The sequence below is a fragment of the Pecten maximus genome, chromosome 14 (assembly GCF_902652985.1).
Source record: "Pecten maximus chromosome 14, xPecMax1.1, whole genome shotgun sequence".
NCBI lineage: Eukaryota > Metazoa > Mollusca > Bivalvia > Pectinida > Pectinidae > Pecten > Pecten maximus.
The window spans coordinates 7501581-7523709 of NC_047028.1; the positions used below are offsets into that span (position 1 = coordinate 7501581).

At 34.6% G+C, this 22129-nt stretch overlaps 2 protein-coding genes across 2 annotated transcripts; one reads left to right on the forward strand and one right to left on the reverse strand.

Annotated features, from left to right (window-relative positions):
* Nucleotides 1–413: 413 nt before the first annotated feature.
* On the reverse strand, nucleotides 414–5145 carry LOC117342231 (mediator of RNA polymerase II transcription subunit 11-like). Its single transcript, XM_033904287.1, has 3 exons — nucleotides 4856–5145; nucleotides 2207–2347; nucleotides 414–993 (listed from the first exon to the last, which is right to left on the reverse strand). Exons 1-3 carry the CDS (start codon nucleotides 4932–4934, stop codon nucleotides 806–808), a joined length of 408 nt encoding a protein of 135 aa, XP_033760178.1. The 5' UTR covers nucleotides 4935–5145; the 3' UTR covers nucleotides 414–805.
* A 32-nt stretch (nucleotides 5146–5177) lies between these two features.
* On the forward strand, nucleotides 5178–22046 carry LOC117342228 (very long-chain specific acyl-CoA dehydrogenase, mitochondrial-like). Its single transcript, XM_033904284.1, has 19 exons — nucleotides 5178–5335; nucleotides 6443–6527; nucleotides 6693–6765; nucleotides 7414–7478; nucleotides 7902–8010; nucleotides 8198–8292; nucleotides 8533–8664; nucleotides 9645–9844; nucleotides 10909–11003; nucleotides 11240–11343; nucleotides 11666–11770; nucleotides 12412–12498; nucleotides 13711–13773; nucleotides 14080–14181; nucleotides 14735–14796; nucleotides 15645–15717; nucleotides 16007–16079; nucleotides 16857–17011; nucleotides 18360–22046. Exons 1-19 carry the CDS (start codon nucleotides 5262–5264, stop codon nucleotides 18495–18497), a joined length of 1890 nt encoding a protein of 629 aa, XP_033760175.1. The 5' UTR covers nucleotides 5178–5261; the 3' UTR covers nucleotides 18498–22046.
* Nucleotides 22047–22129: the final 83 nt, after the last annotated feature.

Consider the following 22129-nt stretch of genomic DNA (forward strand, 5'->3'; position numbering starts at 1 on the left):
TATATTAATTTAGATTACAGAGGAACTGACCCTCAATTTAAGAAAGTTCTTGATTAAGTGAAAATTTCAACTCTGGCATTACTAAAAATGTTTCTGTATCATTGTCATAAAACACATATACCCGGTATATATATATATGCCAGTAACCATTGATGAGACTGTATTGAAGACAATCTTCTTTCGAGCACATATACATTGACTGCATTTTACGTCAAGCAGACAACAGACTATGGAAGATCTGACATCTGTTAAGGTAGTTTCGGTGCGGTTCTTTGAAATTGTTAGGGTCTGTCAGCACAAGCAAACTGGCAGTTTTCTATACCCCACAGAGTATAACAGTGTGTCAATTAGTGCCGGTGAACTGTTTGGGTTGGTTGTGATGGTACACAGCTCTGCCTTTTGTTGCATCTGAGTTTTTCTCAGTCAATGTTTGGGACTCCTACAGTGTCCCATGTCCATGCATCTCTGACACATATAACCATAGACTATGCCACTGTAGTAGGAAACTTCTCTGACACATATAACCATAGACTATGCCACTGTAGTAGGAAACTTCTCTGACACATATAACCGTAGACTATGCCACTGTAGTAGGAAACTTCTCTGACACATATAACCATAGACTATGCCAATGCAGTAGGAAACTTCTCAACCACAAATAACCGTAGACTATGCCACTGCAGTAGGAAACTTCTGTGATTTATCAGTTTTCTTTTTTACCTCTTCATTGGCAAAAGTCCAGTCATGCACTCAAGGGCATATAACTCAAATCATTAGTTTATACATTAAGTCAGAGACAAAGTCCCTAGCTGCCATCACCCATCTGCCCTGGAACATTTGGGCCCTTGGTCATTGAAAGTTGCCTCTGTGCCTGCTGGTGTTCAATATGTAGTTTGCCAAGATCCATCAGTCGACTTCTGATGTGGTCCATACGATGGTAGGCCAGTGTGAGGTCTTTCTGGGCAGCGTAGGATGACCCTTCATGGGGCTGACCTGTTCAGACAAATGTAGAAATTAAATAATATCCTTTAACATCAACTGTTTGTTATTCAACTAAATTTTCTTCAGTTCTAAAAAAATATTCTTCAACTTTGACACTGATATACAAGGAGTTTTATCATAACTCAGACCAGAGATCCCAGATTGATTGTTCACCTTCTGTGGCCAAAAATATTTTGTTTAAATAAATATCTAAACAATTTTCTTGCATTTGTTTTCCCCAAACTTTTGTTTATGATTACCAGGTAATTGTTTTACTATAAAACGAAAGTGGAATTTTCCTTCCAAAACATTGAACATTAATTATATAACCTGCATTGAAAGGTGAACACATTTTATGATTTTTTTTACCAATTACCTAATGACCTTTGACCCCTGGTATCTCGATCATATAACACAACAGTCTACTTTGCATCAATCAAAGTTCAAAAATGATTTTATTCCATAACCATTATCATATTTATTGATTGTTAAATGTTAAAATGACCTTGACCTTTCATCTAGCAATATCTGGTGTAATTTACTACAACATTGGTTTTACTGGTAATATTACAACACCATTTCATTTTATTTATTCCGACCTATTCATCAGTAAATGAGAGTGTTTAGACTTGACTTTGACCTGGCAATGTTGTCTTTTTGTTTATGTAACTCCTTGCTCAATGCAAATCAATTTTACTTCATAGTTTCTTGACATTTGACAATATGACTTTCATTCATATAACTTAACCTAAAATCAACTTTGCCTCATGTTGTGGTAGCAAAATATTTACCACTTATAATTAATTGATGGAAAACCCTACCGTGAACTTAACCCAATTAACTTGACCTTAGACAAAACAAAAAATTGAAAGACCAACTTTCAAAATATGAGAAAGATATGTTCCTAGATATCTAAATTCATTTTAGTGATAAAGTCAGACCCTCAAGATGGCCTGATGTCAGCAGTCAGTGTGAGGATGCACAACTCGGCCCCATCAAAAAACCTGTATGAACAATTTGACAAAGATCTGTCCAGTACTGTAAGAAGTAGTGATAACCATGAAAAGTCTGTGTATCTTCTAAAATGTATATTTCCTATATATTCTATACAACTATATCTCAATGCCATTTTGGGAGTTACGTACACTATCAGTATTACAACATACCAAATAGTAGAATCACTGTAATGTATATATGTACCTGGATCATGGTCTTGAGAACTTACCTGTAGATACCTGAGTCAGGTAGTTAATCTGCTGTGTTAGTTTTTTCTCTACCTCCATCAATATCTTCATGAAGTTGGTAGTGTGAGTCTCCACTTGTTTTAATACAGGCTTGTCCTTGGATAGTTCTTGGAGGGCCTGACCTGTAACATGTACAAACATAACAATTATCTGTAATTAATGATTAATCATGAATAATCCATTAACACTTATAAAGGATATTTTACCTGGACACATGTCAGTGTAGACTATATCATCAGCCTTTGATGATTTGTAATGGGTAAATGAAAAATACCCTCAGCCTCGGACTAGCGACCTCTCACACTCCAGGAAGACATCCTACCACTTGGGTAAAGGGAAATCAACTACTGGTCTGACCTTATACTCAGTCTCCTCACTTTTAATTTACACTATATATTCCCTCCTTCACAAAGTATTTACCTCCGAAGACAACCTAAGCTCTCTGGCTCCATGGAAGCCTATCAATATCCTAAAGCTGACACTTGGAGTGTTCAACAGCACCAAATCTGTAAAAAATAACTAGTCCTAGGCCTGCCCATGCTGGGCCTTGAAATATATATATAGTGACCCCTGGCTCAGTGAGTGGATATGCTACCACTAGGCTAAACTGCCCAAACGAAAATTCCTGCTAGCCTGAGCTATCTTAATATCCTGCTAGCCTGAGCTATCTTAATATCCTGCTACATTTAGCTATCTTAATATCCTGCTTGCCTGAGCTATCTTACTATCCTGCAAGCTCAAGAGCTATCGTAATATCCTGTGAGCTTGAGCCATCTTAATATATTAAGGTAAATATTTGCTGGACTCTGTGCACACACACATCAGCAAAAAAGTAAACTGTACATGTACAGACAATTACCCGTATACTGGGAGCATCAATTCAGCAGAAACTCAGTGCCACAGCCATTAACTTGAACTTAAAAACATGTATGATTTAACAGCTGAAGCTTGTGTTCAATGGCAAATAAAAGATCCAGGAAGAGACTAAAGTGAAGTTTGGTGATTGTCAACTAGCGTACATACCAACCGACTGATCACAGGTACACCAGGGACATTTGTGGGAACTTATCAACCTCAAATGTTTCCAACCACGTTGTGCCCACAGTAATTCAGTATTTGCATGACTGATAACTGCACCACTTTTGTGTATATACAGTTGAGTGTAGACTAAAGGTTACACCCAAGTGCACTCCGAGTGGACTCCATTTAGACTTGGAGTGCACTCCGTTTGGACTCCAGGTAAACTTGGAGTGCACTCTGAGTGGACTCCGAGTCTACCTAGAGTCTATAAGACACCATGTCTGCCGCGGGTCTAATATAATTTATATGTAGCCCTTGGGCGCTCGGGACATGCATGTGTCAACTACATGTATGTCCCGTGCGTGCAAGGACTCTTCTCAAACGTCATCGTATGAGAGAGGTTCGATTGGATGAGAGTGTTGCACGGACTTTTCGTCCTATTCCCTGCACATATCATTCCTGTTCCCCGCTCCCTGTTCATTCTCCATCATGCCATTGGACAGAGCAGACAACATTGTAGCTAGCCCTGGTAAGTCTGTCTTCATGTATATTTTATATAAATGTAAATTTCTATTGCATAATTGTAACCGTGGTCGCGTTGTGTACTATTGTCGCTTAAATATATTGTAATTGTTCCGGTCAATGTACTACGTCCATGTTATATGTTTTGTAGGTCTTTATGCATAATAAAGAACCAATATACTGAACCTGGTGTTTCCTTGAATTCCTCACCAACGGTTACATATATATATAAATAAATAGATTTTTACAAATTACTTTAGTTCTGTTAATATTACTATTAACATTTGTTTAGTCTACAAGGAATATTTGTTTTATTGTTAATACATGGTCCCCAAGAGACAGTTATACACACAATTTATGCTATAATTAGGTTTCTATGAAAGTTTATTGCTTATATTATTATTTCATATTTTATTAAAATGTAATTAAATTATATTTCATTTTATTAAGGAATTGAAAATAAAATTATTATTTCAATATTTATTTCTGTATATATATCATGACTTTAAAGAAAGTTTAGATAATGTGTAGATCTATATTATGTTATTAATGATTAATATTGAAAGTTTACAGTATTTAATGAATAATGTGTTTTTTAATAAGAGCGGAACTGGACTAGGATGGACGCCTGTGACCAGGTAGCTCAATTGGTAGAGTATCTGGCTGGTATTCCGTGGTCCCAAGTTCGAACCTCGGTCTGGCCGTGCATTTTCCCTGTCCTTTTAGTTTACATATAGATTCTATAACTTTTATTTGAATAGATTTCGTTTTTGCCAATTTTCACAGATTTGGTTTTATTTTGTTCAACGTCCTATCTACAGCTTATACACTTTATTGTAAAACCCAACCTGTAAGAGACAAGTCTGTCTTATACACTTTATTGTAAAACCCAACCTGTAAGAGACAAGTCTGTAAGTGTAACTCCAAAATGAGGAATACAACATGAAACTGTAAATAGAGACCTATTACGTATCAATGACATACTTAACCAGTGGTGAATGATCCCCTGTGTAAATATACATAAGTGCAAACCATTGTTTCACAATCTATCAACAGAAAGCAGCAAATTGGTCATCAACTCTACTTACCGGCACTTTGAATTGCCGTCGCAATATCTTTCTCGATGTTCTCCAGTTGTTGCAAACGTGCTACCGGTCCTTCCGCCATTGTTACATTGTAGATGGCGCTTTTCTTACCGACGACGGATATCTAAGTTGTGCTTTACATGATAAATGGAGCATCGTCTAAGTAGCGATTACTCGTCAAACAATCAAATGCGATATTGTAAAAACAGGATTTAACATTAAAGACATCGAAACAGACTAAATACATCTACTTTCACATTGCATACAACTTACACAGACACATGAAAATAACCGAAACATTCCGAAAATAAACTGCTTCTTTTCGGAAACTGCTTGCACATGCGCAGTCATTTACGTTATTTGCAAGTTGAGCAGACAAACCGTCAAGTGGAATAATTGAATCGGAAAAATGTTTCGATCAGTGCGGTACCTTCCATCTTTGATTCAGAGGAGCACTTGCAGCAATTACAGGAATGTGGTTGGGTTAGTTTTCGAGTGTCATTTGAAAAAGTTTAATTCAAGTTAACACTGTTTTCCCAATCCGTGTTTTTGTTACACAACACTGAACTGTCACTGTCCTGGGCTGGCAATGATCGCTTGGACTTTGACCTCGAAATAACTGTGTATATCTATAGGGAACTACATGTATACAAGTCTGACATACATACTGTATAGAGCTAGATAGGTCCAGGAGACAGAAGTAATCAATTCCTTGTCAATCTCACAGTCTAACTTATGATGATTAAATAATTCTTGATACTGCTACGTTTACATATGGAAGTGGTTTATATATAACAGTATATATAATCTAATTTTGAGTAACGTTTGTAATATATAGTGTGACCTATTCACAAATAAAACTGCACGCTCTTTTGACCTTACCACTTATGATGGGGAACATATATAGCCTGCATGGGTTTTCGTGAGTTCACAATGATAATGGCACCAAAATGTAAAATAATATTTCATGTAAGCTTTATAATCTGTCGTTTGCCTGACAGGTACATGTATATATAACAACATTGCAAGATGAGAACGAATTCATGACTGTTGCTTTAGCCTGTTTTATTCATGAATCCTCAATTGTAAGGTCAACTACAACATGCAAAGATAATTAATCCTAATTATATCATCACTGGAAGCACTGGTTGACATTGATAAAAGTCATACTCGTAATGACTTCTGTGATGTATCTTGGGTTTAAATGTAAATGTATTATAAATCTGATCAAATCAGTCCTATTCAATGATGAATAATCTATCTATGCACCAGTTGGATCAGGCCGGGGTCAGTCTTTGGACCAAGTTTGTTTAGCACTATATCAATGACATGCCATATGGTCTGACTTCCTCGGTTATGTTGTTAGCTGATGACACTATTGTGTAAATCACAGTAAAATCAAAGGAAACATAAAGAAACCTATACAGAGCAATCTTGATGAACTAGCAAGATGGGAAAAACTTTGGAGGATGCAATTCCGTTCCCAGAAGCTTATAAATTAAGTGTAATGCTGTAAGATCCTACAAAAACTATTACAAAATTTCTACTCATTGTTATTTTTCCTAATTGATGAGTATGTGTGTGTTTCAGGCCATGTTCACAAATACAGAGGTGGGAAGCCACACCATGTGTGCAAATGCAGAAGAGGGAGGCCAGTTCAAAAGTGGAATCAGCAGTAAGTTCATTTAATTCTTTTGTAGACTCTTGTTCTCATGTGTTTGCTGAATTGATATCTAGCTTTATTGTAACATTTATGATAACCATGAAATATTTTCCTGTCAAAAGAAAATATCAAATGGACTTTCCTTCTTATAATCACAATATATGTATATTTTTACAGGAGATGAACTCTTTTGCTATGAACATATTCAGGGGCGACATCAAACCATCAGCTATATTTCCTTTTCCAGAAGGTAAAATTTCAAACAAGGTTATGATTAATGTGCATTGATTCTACATGTACAGTCAAACCTGTGTATAAAGAACACCTAAGGGACAAGGCAAAAGTGTCCTTTACAGAGAGGTGTCCTTTATATAGAGGCTCACCGGGTAATGTCCCTTATAAACGAAGAACCAAACCAAAGTCTGATTACAATAATCTTAACATATATAATGATTATACTTTATAGACGTTGTGATCATGATGCTTACACTTAAGTTACAGACTAAATTAATTCATTGATAATTTGGATATGATCTTACACAGGGAAGGCAATGTTCTTTCCAGTTTGCCATCCACCCCTGCTTTGGTGAAGCATAGGGCCCAAATATATAAGGAAAGTTTAAATAATTTTACCTTCTATATTTATATTGATGAGAGGATAAAGGGATATGATTTTAACGAAATGGTCCAGGGAAATTTCTTGTTCACCAGTAGCAGATCTAGAGTCCAAAAATGGGAAAATGAAATTATTTGTAATATTTTCTAAATGTCAACTTTTGCCATCATTGTAGACCTAGGGTTTTGAGGTCATCTGTGCCTATTGTTAGAATTATAGATGTGGGGAAGATTCAACTTGTTTTACATTTAAGCATACATTCAAAAAGTTCTCCTTTTACAGTGCTAGATGAAGAACAAGAAGAGATGCTGAAAATGCTAGTTGATCCTTGTGCCAAATTCTTTGAGGTAAAAACTCTATTAAAGCAATACACTTTTATTTTGTATTTGTATCATTTTCTTATTTTAAAGTCAAAGTTCTGTTTGAATATATATATTTCAATTTCTACTCAAGTTGGACTCAATGAAACTACCAGATTTAATCTGTTGCATTTGGTCATGAATTTGACCACATTAACATAAAACGTTCTGTTTAATGATGACTTGTAACACTGCATTGCTGGGATGTTTGGTTGAATTCTATGAAATGTTGTAGTTATGCTGTGAATTTAAAATTAAACCATGTTCCTTGAAATGTTGTAAAATGTTTAGACATAACATTGTTTAATGTGATGTGAGACAGCAGTAAGAGATTGACATTAACATAAATAGTATGAATTTATGCACAAAATTTATAATTAACAAGCTCCTATGTTGTGTCCTTGTCAACAGGATGTAAATGACCCTGCAGCTAATGATAGTCTAGAGAAGGTTGAGGATAACTCATTGGAGGGACTCAAAGAAATGGGAGCCTTTGGTCTGCAGGTTTCTCAGGAGCTTGGTAAGTGTCTCTGGTGATTACTCTATTTCTGTCAGTAAACTTGTGCTTCGTAAAACCTTGCCCGTGTTTCTTGTATCAAAAGTTGTGTACACTGAAATATTCTGGAAATGCTTTTGTAATGAGATTTGAACAGTTTAAAAACTTTGAAATATATCATTTATTAACTTGATTTTACCATACTCGCCAGGTGGTCTTGGCCTTACAAACACACAGTATGCAAGGTTGGTAGAAATAGTCGGCTCACACGACTTGGGAGTTGGAATCACACTTGGTGCTCATCAGGTATGTGTGATGTATTTCTGTTCAGTAATTTTTTGATGATGCTAACTTGTTTTGAATTTGAGATGTGGCTTGCTAAAAGTATCTGTTACTTAAATGCCTTTGTAAAAGGATATGCCATAATTAATCTTTTGATTAAGTAGTTAGGGAATGATTTCTGATATAGCTGTTCAATCTGCTACTTTGATACTTTTGATATTTGAGGTACTTGTCTAATTATGGTTGTATTTCTATGTTTCACAGTCCATTGGCTTCAAAGGAATCCTCCTGTATGGTACTCCAGAACAAAAACAGAAATATTTGCCCGATCTTGCCTCAGGAAAAAAGATGGCTGCATTTTGTCTGACAGAACCTTCCTGTGGATCTGATGCAGCTGTAAGAGAAAAAAATAAAGATTAAGTGGATAAAGTCAAGATTTTATGCTTTGGTATCAGGAGAATAACTCGTGACAAAACTAGGATCTTCAATATTGTAAAGGGGTATTCTAGTAAAAGATTCCAGGGACTTAAGGTTTTGTATCTCTCCCAACGCAAGGACTTTCCGTTATGTATTATTCCCACCCCAGGGTTTTCGGTTTTGTATCTCTCCTACCCCTGGGCTTTCTGTTTTGTTGATGTTACCATCCCTAGAACTTAATTAATTGCATGCAATAGACAGGTAACCCAACCTTGACATGTCCTAAGTCCTGTGATTAGGTAAATTTCTTACTGGAATTACAAATGGAAATGTAGCAAAATAGAGCTGAAAAGATTCTGATAGACGTACACACTGCTGATAGAGTTATGATGAGGGCATGAAGCATTTCCTGATTGAGTGTTAATTAACTGATACGTGGATAATTGATATTTCATAATTATGTATTATTTTGTAATACTGTATTTATTAGTCCTCTACCGGTGAAACTGAGAGGAGGGGGTCTATACTTTAAGATTCTTCGCCATCCATCTTGTACATTTGTACGCCAATTAATTCAAAAGTTTGTCAGCGCTTTAGCAGCCTCATTCCTCAAGGGATTTTGATTAACCTTAACAATGATAAAGGACCATAATATCTTGGACAGGTTTAAGTTTCAATGTTTTTGGGTCAAGGTCACTGTTACTATTTTTAGCAGCGGCCAGTAGGGGCCATGTATTGCTTTAGCATTACCAAGTTTACTTGTTTATACAATATTTATTTAAAAGTTTGCTAAGAATTTCAGTGTGTTTAGATAATTGGTATCATTAATTTTTTCATTAAATTGTGCATTCATGGTGAATTGATCCATTACTTTTCCAGATCTAAATTAACTTATTTGTAAAGAGGAATACAAAACAACACCAATTAATACTAAGTTATTTGATATTGTGTATATGTAGGGCATCATGACACGAGCAATTCTCTCCCCTGATGGAACTCACTACACCCTAAATGGAGGTAAAATCTGGATCAGCAATGGGGGTGTGGCTGATGTGTTCACAATTTTTGCAAAGACGCCAATTATTGATGAGAAGACAGGAAAAGAAAAGGACACCTCAGTGGCTTTTATAGTAGAGAGAGGCTTCGGAGGTATAACACAGTAAGTATCTGTAAAGATTCTGAAGACTTCCTGGGACCAGTTAAATATTTTCCCGCCCAAGGTCTCTATGTTTTGTTGAATATCAGGGATTTAATTTGGAGCCACTACATCAGGAAGATTTTTACCTGAATAACTGTGACTTTATATTAATTTCTAAATGTGTTTAATTATTAGTGCTAACCTGTAGCTTATGATCATAATTAATCCGAATGTTTCTGATGTTTTATCGGTCTTTTAAAAATCTGATATGGGCCGACTTACATCAGAACTTCTGGCATAGTGAAAACAGGGTTAAACGCGGCCATATTTAATGTGAACCACATGAGGTATCAAAGGAAACTATTTTCAGAATGAGGATTACCGTGTGTCAAGCAATATCTCGGCAGGTCACATGATAGCTTTCAATACAAATATGACCACAAAATGTTTGGAGTTAAATTATAAAATGAGTGCACTGATCTGTTTATGTGTGGTGAAATGTATGTCTGTATGATCAGGTATGTCGAAACATTATCAATGTTTTGATATATGTGTGTTTTGTATTCACATAACGGTATTGAATAGTCAAAAACATACATAGAAGTGCCGACCTGCCCCCGGGTCAGTTTTTTCCCCGTTTTCTCTGTGGCAGGAGTTTGGTGTTAGCTAGCCCATATAAGATTTTTAAAAGGCTGATAAAACATCAGGAACGTTCTGATTAGTCTAGAATATTATTGCCATCAATGAGGTTATAGAGTTGTTGGTGGTTGAATACACAAACGCGTTAGGAGTATTTCATCGTTTGTTTCCATGGATTACATGTATCCTGCTGTTTCCATTTTATATACATTGTCTTAATAGATCAAAGAAACATTCTAGAACATGTAATCCAGTCTTAATAGATCAAAGAAACATTCTAGAACATGTAATCCATCTTCTGAAAGAAACTCTCATGTAGATTACAACTTGTCAGTGAGGCTTATAATCACCAAGTGCTTTATCTAACAATTTTGCCTACCTTGTGAATGAAATATTTATGAATGAATGAAGATTATTGGAGATGCATCCTCATTTGATTTTAACAGTGGTGCTCCTGAGAAGAAAATGGGAATCAAAGCCTCTAACACTGCAGCTTTATTTATAGATGACTGCAAAGTACCTGTGGAAAACATGTTGGGAGGTCAGTAAATAAACTAAAGTACAGTCTCAATAGAAAATATAAAGTATTGAAGTCTAGATACCGGTAGTGGGTAGGAAAATAAGTACAGTTTCACCAAAACATGTTGAGTATAGGAAATAAGAAAATATCAAAAAACAATATCAGCAATGCATGCAGTCTCAATAACAAATTCAGCAAATATAATCTCCAAAAACATCTTTGATAATAATGCCATTAATTTCCCCTAATCTTTCCAGGCGTTGGTGATGGATTCAAGGTAGCCATGAACATCCTCAACAACGGCAGGTTTGGAATGGCTGCAGCCTTGTCTGGCACTATGAAGTACTGTATCAATAAGGCTGTAAGTGACCAGTGTCTGATACAAACAATGATACTGATATCACTGTTATACATGTAAATGTAGCTCTACTCCTACCCTCAATGGCAGAATATCGGCACAGTTATCAGGAAAAGCCTTCATTCTAGATCTTTATATCATCAAACATAAGAGGTCTTAAATAATTCTTTGTACAATTCATTCAGTGGTCAAGTATTTTTTGTCCTTATTACATGCACTTTAAATATGTATGAACTAAACTATTGTCATTTTTGTTGTGTACAACATTTAAGTTGTTCATGATCATGATTGCATTGTGAATTTGTTGTTATTTCCATGCTTACAGATTGAACATGCTGGACAACGTGTGCAGTTTCGGACAGAAATTTCAAACTTTGGAGCAATTCAGGAAAAAATAAGTCGGATGGTTATGAAACATTATGTTACAGAGGTAGGATTTGGATTCTGTTCAAACAATGCTTGTCTCTTTATCAGAACCCTACTGGTGAAAAAGAGGGGACTATAGGTTTCCTGTCCATCAGTCTTGTACACATGTGTGCATAATGCCAAAGTTTGTCAGCGCTCTAGCAGCTTCATTCCTTGAGGGATCTCAATCAACTTCACACAATGATGAAGAACCCTTATATATTTAGACAAGTTTGAGTTTGAGTTGATTTGGGGTCTGGTCAATGTCACTGTTACTATTTTTAGCAAGGGCCTTTAGGGGGACATGTATTGCTTTAGCAATGCCCAGTATGCTTGTTACTTAATCAGAATGGTGTAACTTACAATACCTCTTTCTATAAATTATCAAAAAATAAATGTGAATCTGCAAAAGTTTTACTTTCCATAGTGATTAGGAGGACATAATTAAAAAATAACCACATGTCGAAATGAAAGTTGTTTAAAGAGATCATTGAAACATGACATTATAGTGCTGTATCTATGTATTCCTACTGTTACCTCAGTTGTTGTGTGGACATAAAACCAGAAACCAACATGTTTTCCACATTGTCAAATCTTGTATTTAATTCATTTTACAAAAGGAAATGCCATTTGTTCAGGTACAAATGTAGTTTGTTTTCTCTTCAGTCGATGGCCTACTTAGTGTCAGCTAACATGGACCAGGGTATCAAAGAGTTCCAGATAGAGGCTGCCATCAGCAAAATTTATGCTTCTGTAAGTCACAATAAGTTGTAATACACTGTACTATAAAACTAAAAAAAAAAAAAAAAATCAGGATTATTCAGAGCTCTTTACATTTGCATGTCTGGTGCTAGCTAAATGTGTGACAGGTTATCAATAATGTATTATAAAGATAAGAGAACACTTCAGTGGTCATAAGTTTTGTACCTTGTACATGTAATATTTAAAGGGACATCACGGTAAACCAATTTTTATTTTGCATTTTTTCATATTATTGGGTATATCTTTAAAAAAAATATCCTTATGAACAATAACCATTCGAATTTGATGATATATGTATATAAAAAACATCAATTATTAATTATAAAAAGGTTATCACAATTCGTTGATCAATAGTCTGAATATGCAAATTTTGTGACATATACGTTATTATACGATAACACGCATGCGCACAACACACTAAAACACCTGAAAACAAAAATGGCTTCCAATGTGAATCGACTGCGGTTGACAACGATAACAGCTTCCGCAATGAAGAGAATAATTGGAAAATGGGTCAAACACAATCCTAGAATTAAACTGGGGAAGCAGTACAATACAGTTCAAACATGAAAACAGCAGTAATACGGACGCTGCTCGTATTCTGCTTGATTGCTGGATAGTAGGTCATGACAATCTCGGTAATATTTACACCAACTCGGTAATATTTATACAGTCTGTACCAGTACATCGCTACTGTCACTATACTATATGTACGGTGTTTACACTTATTTACACATAAATATAAGTGCCGGAATATATACAGAACGTGTTATTTAACATTTAAACCACTGTATAATATCGTTGTCCAACTAATCCAATTCGCCTTGTAAACTATCGTGTGTTTGTGTTGCCTCGATTTCAAAACAGTTACGTGATGATTTAAAAATAATTTCCGCGCTAAATTTAGAGGGGGATTCCCAACTAAATCAAGTGGTCAAGCTGGACATGCGGATCGACTGTGAACATTGGGACAGCACAGAAACATAACTGGAAAGGAACAAAACACGTACATTCATTGAAAATTACAACGTTTTTACCGTGATGTCCCTTTAACCCGTTATCAACACCTTATTTAATTACATCAAAATCAAAACACTGTTTTTTCCCTATTGAATTCTTTATTAAGAAGTCTTTTATTGATGATTGTAAAAATGTGTAATTAAGACATGTATGTTTAATTGCTCCGGTTTGTATTTGTGATAGGAGGCAGCTTGGTACTGTGCAGATGAGGCGATACAAGTTCTGGGAGGGATGGGCTACATGAAGGTATACAACAAAAGGATCAATCTATTGTTTATTATATATCAGGCATATTCTGTCATGTCATTGTAAAACACATGTGATAACACTATTGTGACACTAACATGTGATAGTCTTGGTTATATTCAACTGTCATACTCTAACCATTACCAGTAGACAGTGAAGTCCTATTGCTACAAAAGGCTATAAATGTGAAGGGAATATATTGGTTAAAATTAACAGCACACAAAAAATCAAATTTAAAAAAAACTGAGATTATGAGTAAGGAAGAAAAATTGGTTTCTGTATCTGACTTTATTTGTGTTGTTAAAGGAATGTGGATTGGAACGCGTCATGAGAGATCTGAGAATTTTCCGTATTTTCGAGGGAACAAATGACATCCTGCGTCTTTTTGTTGTCCTGACTGGAATGGAGGTAAACGTGACTGGTAGTGGTATCAGGAATGGTTCTGATGTATTAACATGGTGCAGTAAACTTCATTGTTTTTAAATTTCTTTAGCAAATATATTTTATATTATTGAAAACAATTTTAACGTCTCAATGCAAGAAGGGCTAACAAATACTTTAGATATGTTTGAGAAAGTAATAAAGAATACAGTAATACAAATGTACAAGTTGGGTGTATATTTGGGCCCAATTGTTCAAAAGATGTTAAGGCTAATCACAGTTTAACAGCAATTTTAAAATCTTGATAAAACCATTTCTGGTAAAACTAACTTGACAACATTTTATGAGACTACAATACTTGTCAGTCTCTTCCTACCTGCGTATCATAAAGAATACACACACTCAGGTTTTGAAGTAAAGGAGAAATGAGATTTTCACTAATCAAGTGATTAAACAAATCATCTTTTGAAAAAAATGGGCCAAGGTGTTCAAATCCATCATTATGAAGAGAGTATTAGATTATATCCAGCAGTAAGCCACTATTATGCAGAGAATTTTTATATACATCTTTATTCTTTAGTATGCTGGTCGTAGTTTGAAGGCTGCTGGGAAAATGGGTGTAGCTACAGACATGCTGAAAAGGTGAGCACAAATTCCTTACAATCATACTTTGACCCAATTCTGAAAATACTGATATTTGATAGCAATTGTAGATATTTCTCCTAACAATACTGGTATGCTATGTTAAAATTATTTGTTTTGCCTACATGTTTTTTGTTTGCTTCATTGGTATTTTTAGAGGATTTTGTTTTGCAACAATCTCTAAATAGTTTAACATATGTAAAGATGCATATCACCAAAATATAATTATATAATATACATATAAAGATATGTAATAGAAATATAGGTGATTTTGGATTATGAAATTTCAGATCTCAAGGTGGCATATAATTAGTGTCCGATAAATCATTTTAATCGATGGCTAGTCGTTTTACCTCTGACTATGACTAATTGATCAAGACTTTTTGTGATTGATCATTGGTTTGACTATAACATGGATATTTTCAAGATTTACAGCCGACTTCAACAATTCAATAAATGAAAAGGTTCACTGGTAAATTGAAATAAAATTGCATTAAACGACATTTTAAAACAGCTAGATGCCTTAAAACATACCCACAACAATTCCCCCTATTTTGGTTGATATATTTGCAGATATTTCTATTTCTGTTTATGATTGATCAATAATCGATCATCGGCCATTTAAGAAATGTGATGATCGATTATGAAATTTATAGTGATTCCCAACACTACATAATAACTTTGTGACAAACAAAAGTGATCATATCAGAAATGGTCCAATTTGATATAGATTTTATGCATTTTCATCACCTTCACTTCTATACCATGATAATATAAGACCAGGATTTGTTATGGAAAATGTGTAACCAACTATACTAAGGGTTAAGAATGTTTACTTTCACATTTAGACGTCTAGGATTTTCATCTGGCGACTCCCTGTCAACGCAGGTACATGGAAGTCTGAAGGAGTCAGCAGATCAGGTATGGCATCGGACATGTTATAAAGATATCTCCTTAGAGTTTAACATACTCTTAATCTTTCTTTATGAATTGATTAATGACTCAACAAACAACAATGGAGCGACTGATATATCAGTTTTAGAAATCAATGTTTTGATGTCTACTTTCCCCAGAGCAAATGCTGATTTTTCCCCCTCTAATGTGAGGTACGGGAGGGTAATTAAGATATTTTTTCACAGATGAACACTGTGAAAAGACTGCTTTAACCGTAGAATTTGTAATTACTATACTATTTATTCTTCTTTTCCAGGCCTCTAAATCAGTCAATGACTTCGGGTCAACAGTAACAAATCTACTGATTAAACATGGCAAGAAAGTTAAAGGTATGTTTAAGACTTGGTGTATAATCCTTGAGGGCAACACATTTAAAGTAAGGTTTATTAAAAGCAGAACAGTGAAATGACATTTGCTATTATTTTACATATCAGCAATAAATTTGGATGGGTTTATTACTGAACATACGTTTATAACAAGATAAATATAGTACACATTTTGACAACAAAAGACATTTCTGTTTGATAATTCATTTTTTGTTAAAATAAATGTTCCTGTTAACAGATGATAATAAATGTCTCAAGCTAAAGAAAATGGCTCAGTGGAATGTTTACATCCCTCTTAATGTTTAGAAGTGATATTCAAATTAAATGTGTATACTGTATATCATTGTAATAGTTCAGGTCGTGCTTATTAATCCCCTACTGGTGAAACTCTGTCTTGTACTTAATATGTACATACATAATATGCCAAAGTTTGTCAGCTCTCTAGCAGCTTCATTCCTTGAGGTATTTTGATCAAACTTCAGACAATGATAAAACACCATAATATCTTAAATGAATTTTAGATTCAGGTATTTTGGGTCAATGTCAAGGTCACTGTTACTATTTTTAGTGGGGCTGATAGGAGACATGTAATGCTATAGCAATACCCAGTATGCTTGTGGACTAATACCTTGTTGGTGACATAAGAGGAGTGGACGTTTGATCGTTATCACTGTATTTAATGTCTATAATCATGTAAAGCAGATTGTAAACAGAGCAATGGGATGTATAATAGCTCCATTACATCAGAGTCTGGTTCACTTTTATTTCTCTTCCTTACAGACCCAGAACAACAGTTTGTATTAAATCGTGTTGCTGAGGCAGCCATAGATATTTACGGAATGGTTGCAGTTTTGTCAAGGGCATCCCGTTCACTTGAAAGAAACCATAGCTCCGCCCAACATGAGTTGGAATTAACCAAAGTCTTCTGTGATGAGGTAAAGACTATATTAACTTGCTCTGTCTTTCTGTCAAAGTTGTCGAGAAAAATTATAATCTTTGAAATTAACGTTCTTCAGGACTTTCAATATTTCAGCAGAAAGATCTGATGCTCCAACTTGAATGTACTCAACACAATAAATATGAAATTATTTAGTGTTTATCGTGATGAGGACATCTAAGCTTGATTGTCAGATCAATCTTCTCAAATATGTAGCCTCACAACGCACAATTACATGCGGACGATTTCTGGTATAATAGATGTTTTCCTGCTGATAGGTTTTCATCCAACATACAAGACATCAGTTGTTCCCCTTGGCTTCCTTGTGGAGCTTTGTTGTTTATTGAACTTGTTAATCATGTTAAATGAAGGTTTATTAGTCCCCTACCGGTGAAACCGGCGGGACTATAGGTTTTGCCTGCGTCCGTCCATCCGTCCGGTTAAAGTTTTGGTTAAAGTTTTCTAATGGCACACCATTCACTTAATAATGGTATAAGGATGCTGATTCTTTGCATAGAGGTTCTTTTTGTGTGTGGCATTACTTTCGTACAGTTAAAAATGAAAAAAAAAAAATTCTTTTTTTGAAATTTTTGCCATATTATGGACTTAACTGCTATTGCTGTATTCTTGAGGTTAAAGTTTTGGTTAAAGTTTTATAGTGGCACACCATTCACTTAATAATGGTATAAGGATGCTGATTCTTTGCATAGAGGTTCTTTGGGTGTGTGGCATTACTTTTGTATGGTTAAAACTGAAAAAATTATTTTCATTTTTTGAAATTTTTGGCAAATTATGAACTTAACTTTTTTCTCTGTATTCTTGAGGTTAAAGTTTTGGTTAAAGTTTTATAATGGCACACCATTCACTTAATAATGGTATAAGGATGCTGATTCTTTGCATAGAGGTTCTTTTGGTGTGTTGCATTACTTTTGTACAGTTAAAAATGAAAAAAAAAAAATCTTTTTTTGAAATTTTTGCCATATTATGGACTTAACTGTTATTGCTGTATTCTTGAGGTTTAAGTTTTGTAGTGGCACGCCATTCACTTAATAATGGTATTAGGATGCTGATTCTTTGTATAGAGGTTCGTTGGGTGTGTGGCATTACTTTTGTATAGTTAAAACTGAAAAATTTATTTTCATTTTTTGAAAATTTTGGCATGTTTCAGTTTTAGCTAAACTTTTTTACTCAAATTTGGCTAAAGGTTTAACTTGGGGGCACCGGTAGGGGACATGTATTGGTTTAGCAATACTCACAGAATGCTTGTTTTCACTTGTTTATTTGAATTTTCAGGAAGTGTTTGGATACCTCTTCTGTATGTACACATTTGGTCTTCATTGTTTCAGGCTTCAGAACGAATCGCTATGAACTTGAAGGAAGCGAGTGACAGTAAGGCCTTAGAGAGACACAACAGTCTAGCCAGAATCTCAAAGGATGTTGTCGCCAACAATGGACCTCTACAACAACACCCTCTAGGATTTTAATCATCCCTGTTATACTTCATCAAATATTCTACATTGTTGAAAAGCACAGTCCATTTTAAATGAATGGGGGTAGCAGGTGCATGACTATATAAGTTTATGGGAGGGAGTGGTGTTAACTTTATATGACAGTAGGAATAATTAAGTTTACAAAATAAACTGTGATAGATGGCTTTATTACCAGATGTTTTTCTGTGTCCATGTGTAGATCGATTGATACAAAATGTAATCTTCCTTAGGCATTTGAGAAATACACTGTGGTTTGAACAAAAATTGCAATAATTTTCTGCATTTGCTATGTGCGTAGAGCTCACAATGTATGTTGAACCTAATGCTATACAGCTTCATCACATACTACATGAAGCTGGTAAAAAAAACTCATATTTCCTAACAGCATTTCCTACATTGATGTCCAGTTGAAAACAACACTGGAGACCCAAACCCAACCAAAAAATTGAATGTTTGTTCTCCTTAATGATGCTATAATTCTCTGCTCTTGACCAGCACAGACATAAAACTGTCCAAAGTATTTTCTCTAAATGAATACACATACAAATGTATTGTTTTTTAGTCAAATAGTTTATATGTATATGGTCTAGGAGGCTGCTTCAGTCAAAAAAAGTTGGCTTATACATTAAGTTGCTATCCTGAATTGATGCAATTAGATTATATGATTTCAAAGACAACAAGGACAGTTAGATTTTCACTTTCTTCATCTACACAATCAGACATATTAGTTTGGTACACCTAGTCTTATACAATTCTGCCTCGTTCCATTTGATTTCATTGTGATTTTCTGTAAAATTGATAAGTAATGTGTAGAACTTCAAAATTCATGTTTCGTAGTTAATAGTGATGGAATACAACTGCCTCAAAAGCTTTAATGTACAGGAGGTTGTATTTGGTAGTATCTGTATATAAGATATTAGATTTTGTATGCAATAAGAAATATAGCTTGTCCTGACACTAGGTGATATCACAATGGTTATTTTACTGCACAGTGGATTGCAAGTACATTTATATATATTGTATATATTATGTAAAATTCCACAACATACATCGGTTTCATTTTCCAGTCATTTCTTTTAATGCATATCATCTTAAGCATAATTTGTCATTACAAATCTTTTTTAGCTTGAAGTTATACACATCAGTTCTTAATACATAATACTCATATTTGTATATAAAAACATTCATATCATGTGTTTCTTACACGTTAAATTTTGTTTGAAAACTGCTAACATGAGATGATAAAAATTGCCTCCAGTGAGTAAGACTACCGATACACCCGGCTGGCATACCTGGAAATGTGATTTCATGTGTGATTTGGAAATTTAATGAATAGCTAGCTCATGCATCATATTAATCACCATTTTATTCAACGTCATCAGCTAGAACAGGCCTTTATTTATAATATCCTGTATAGAATGGGAGATAGAGAAGTGACTACAGTATAGTTGTGTGCCATTCTTGATTATTTTATAAGCTCTACTTACATGTTATGACATTTTGTTTAGCAGTATCTTATTGGACTGGGTAATTCTGTTATATTTTTGAAGTTTTTTGAAGATTGATCTAGTATTTGGGCCATTGCCTTTAAATCCCCTGTCACACTTAAGCTTGTATCAAGTCATTATGAGTTCTGTAATTAAAAAAAATCAATAGGCAGCTGTTTGCACAAAATTTGAATTTTTTTATTACTTTAACTGATGTTTGTCACACATTGAGCATAAGAATAATATATTCAGCTGATTCATCATGTATTAGGTGCACATGCAGTACGCAATACAATTTTTCTTGCTGGAAGTAGCTGCTTATGCAGTGCACATGCTGGTGTCATCTGACAAATGTTTTTATCACCAGTGCACATTACGAAGATGAACATCAACCTTTTGTCATCATTGGCCACCCAAAATGTAGATCAACTATTACCAGTGGTATCTGTGTGCTTGTCATTAGTTACAAATAATCAATATGCGCTGTCCGATTGCAGGACAAATGGTACAAATTTGTACAATATGTCCACATTTGCTTGGAGTTTATTCAGCACAAGTTGTACATGCAAATGCATTACAAATACACTGGCTGATATGTATGCATCCAATATACCTGGCTCATAGCCTGTGTTTGGAGATTAGCATATTACTGCATATGAAATGCTTATCCCTGGTGTAAATACATACCATACTCGTACAGTAATCGGTCAATGGGAGACCAATGTACTGCATATTTGTAACTTATGGCCTACATTACAGTGTATGCAATGTAATATTGTGCATGGCCAAAACTTAATTATCAGGCATAATGTGTCATACTTGTATGCCGGTGTACCCTGGTATATAAACTTACAAAACAATTGAGATGCCTATGAGGTGCATACAACTGTATGAAAGAAATGCCAATGCACAACTCATGTGGAATTATGATACACAGCAGTGTGACAGTAGCTTTACTTATGTTGAATTATGATACACAGCAGTGTGACAGTACCTTTATCTATGTTTTAGGATGCTCTTTGAGGTTAATTAAGTTTAACTTATTTTAAAAAAGAACAACTTTACTTACAAAGGGTGCAATGTTAATTTATATTTTGTTAATGAGCTATGCAACAAGTTCTTCTAATTAATGTGAAAGGTTTGATTAATTGTTACCTATAATGCATTTTGTGCATTCAAATCTCTTGGAACTCTCAATAATTTGATACCCAACTATACCAGAAACCATGGCGATGAGTTAGTTTTACTTTTAGTGTCCAAACAATGACTCAAGTATGAGACAACGAATCTAACTCAAACTCTTTATGCTGCTCTCTCATCAGGATTGCTTGTACTTGTGCACGTAATTTTTATTCCGTCAAACTGTCAAAGAGCTGCTTACAAATGTTTAGAGATGTAAATTGAAAGTTCTGTTTTAACATACTATCATTATAATGCCTAGATTCATGAACGGGAAAACATAAACAATTTACTGGTGTACATTTATTGCTGTACTGCTATGATAAACACTCAACTAGTGAAGACAATTCAGACACATAACAGCTTTTTAAAACCTGAAAAAACTTCTTTTTTTTTTTTTTTTTTTTTTACAAAATATATTTGTACATGTATATTAATAAATCTGAATGAATTTTCCTATTGAAAAGATGTTCCAGATGGAAGGAAAATTAGGTTTGTTTCAGGGAGCATTTCTATGTGTGAATTAAAGGCATTACATAAATGTTGAGAGGGAATAATTCTACATCAGCAATCATCACTCAGTTTTGAAGCCAGTCCTTCCATTATCAATTATTATATCCGAGTTTGGTGATAACGTTTTTTCTTTGTGACGGTTATTTTTTTTGCCTGTAGTATATTATACATTGGTTTGGCACAATATTTTACACTTGTCAGGTTTGTTGAGGTCTTTTCCCCACAAAAGGAAAAAGTGTCAATATACCTGGTACATCTGTAACAGATCATTTTTCACTTTTTCTACCTGTGACTAGTGTCTGCTGTGTTGAACACATGAGAAATCAATTGCAGCATTAGTTGACAAATAAAACAATTGAATGAGTGTCTTGTTTTAGTGTCTTTTCTCGGTCCCTGTTCTGAAGCAAACACAACAGTATGACTATATGACTCCGACAAAAATTTTCA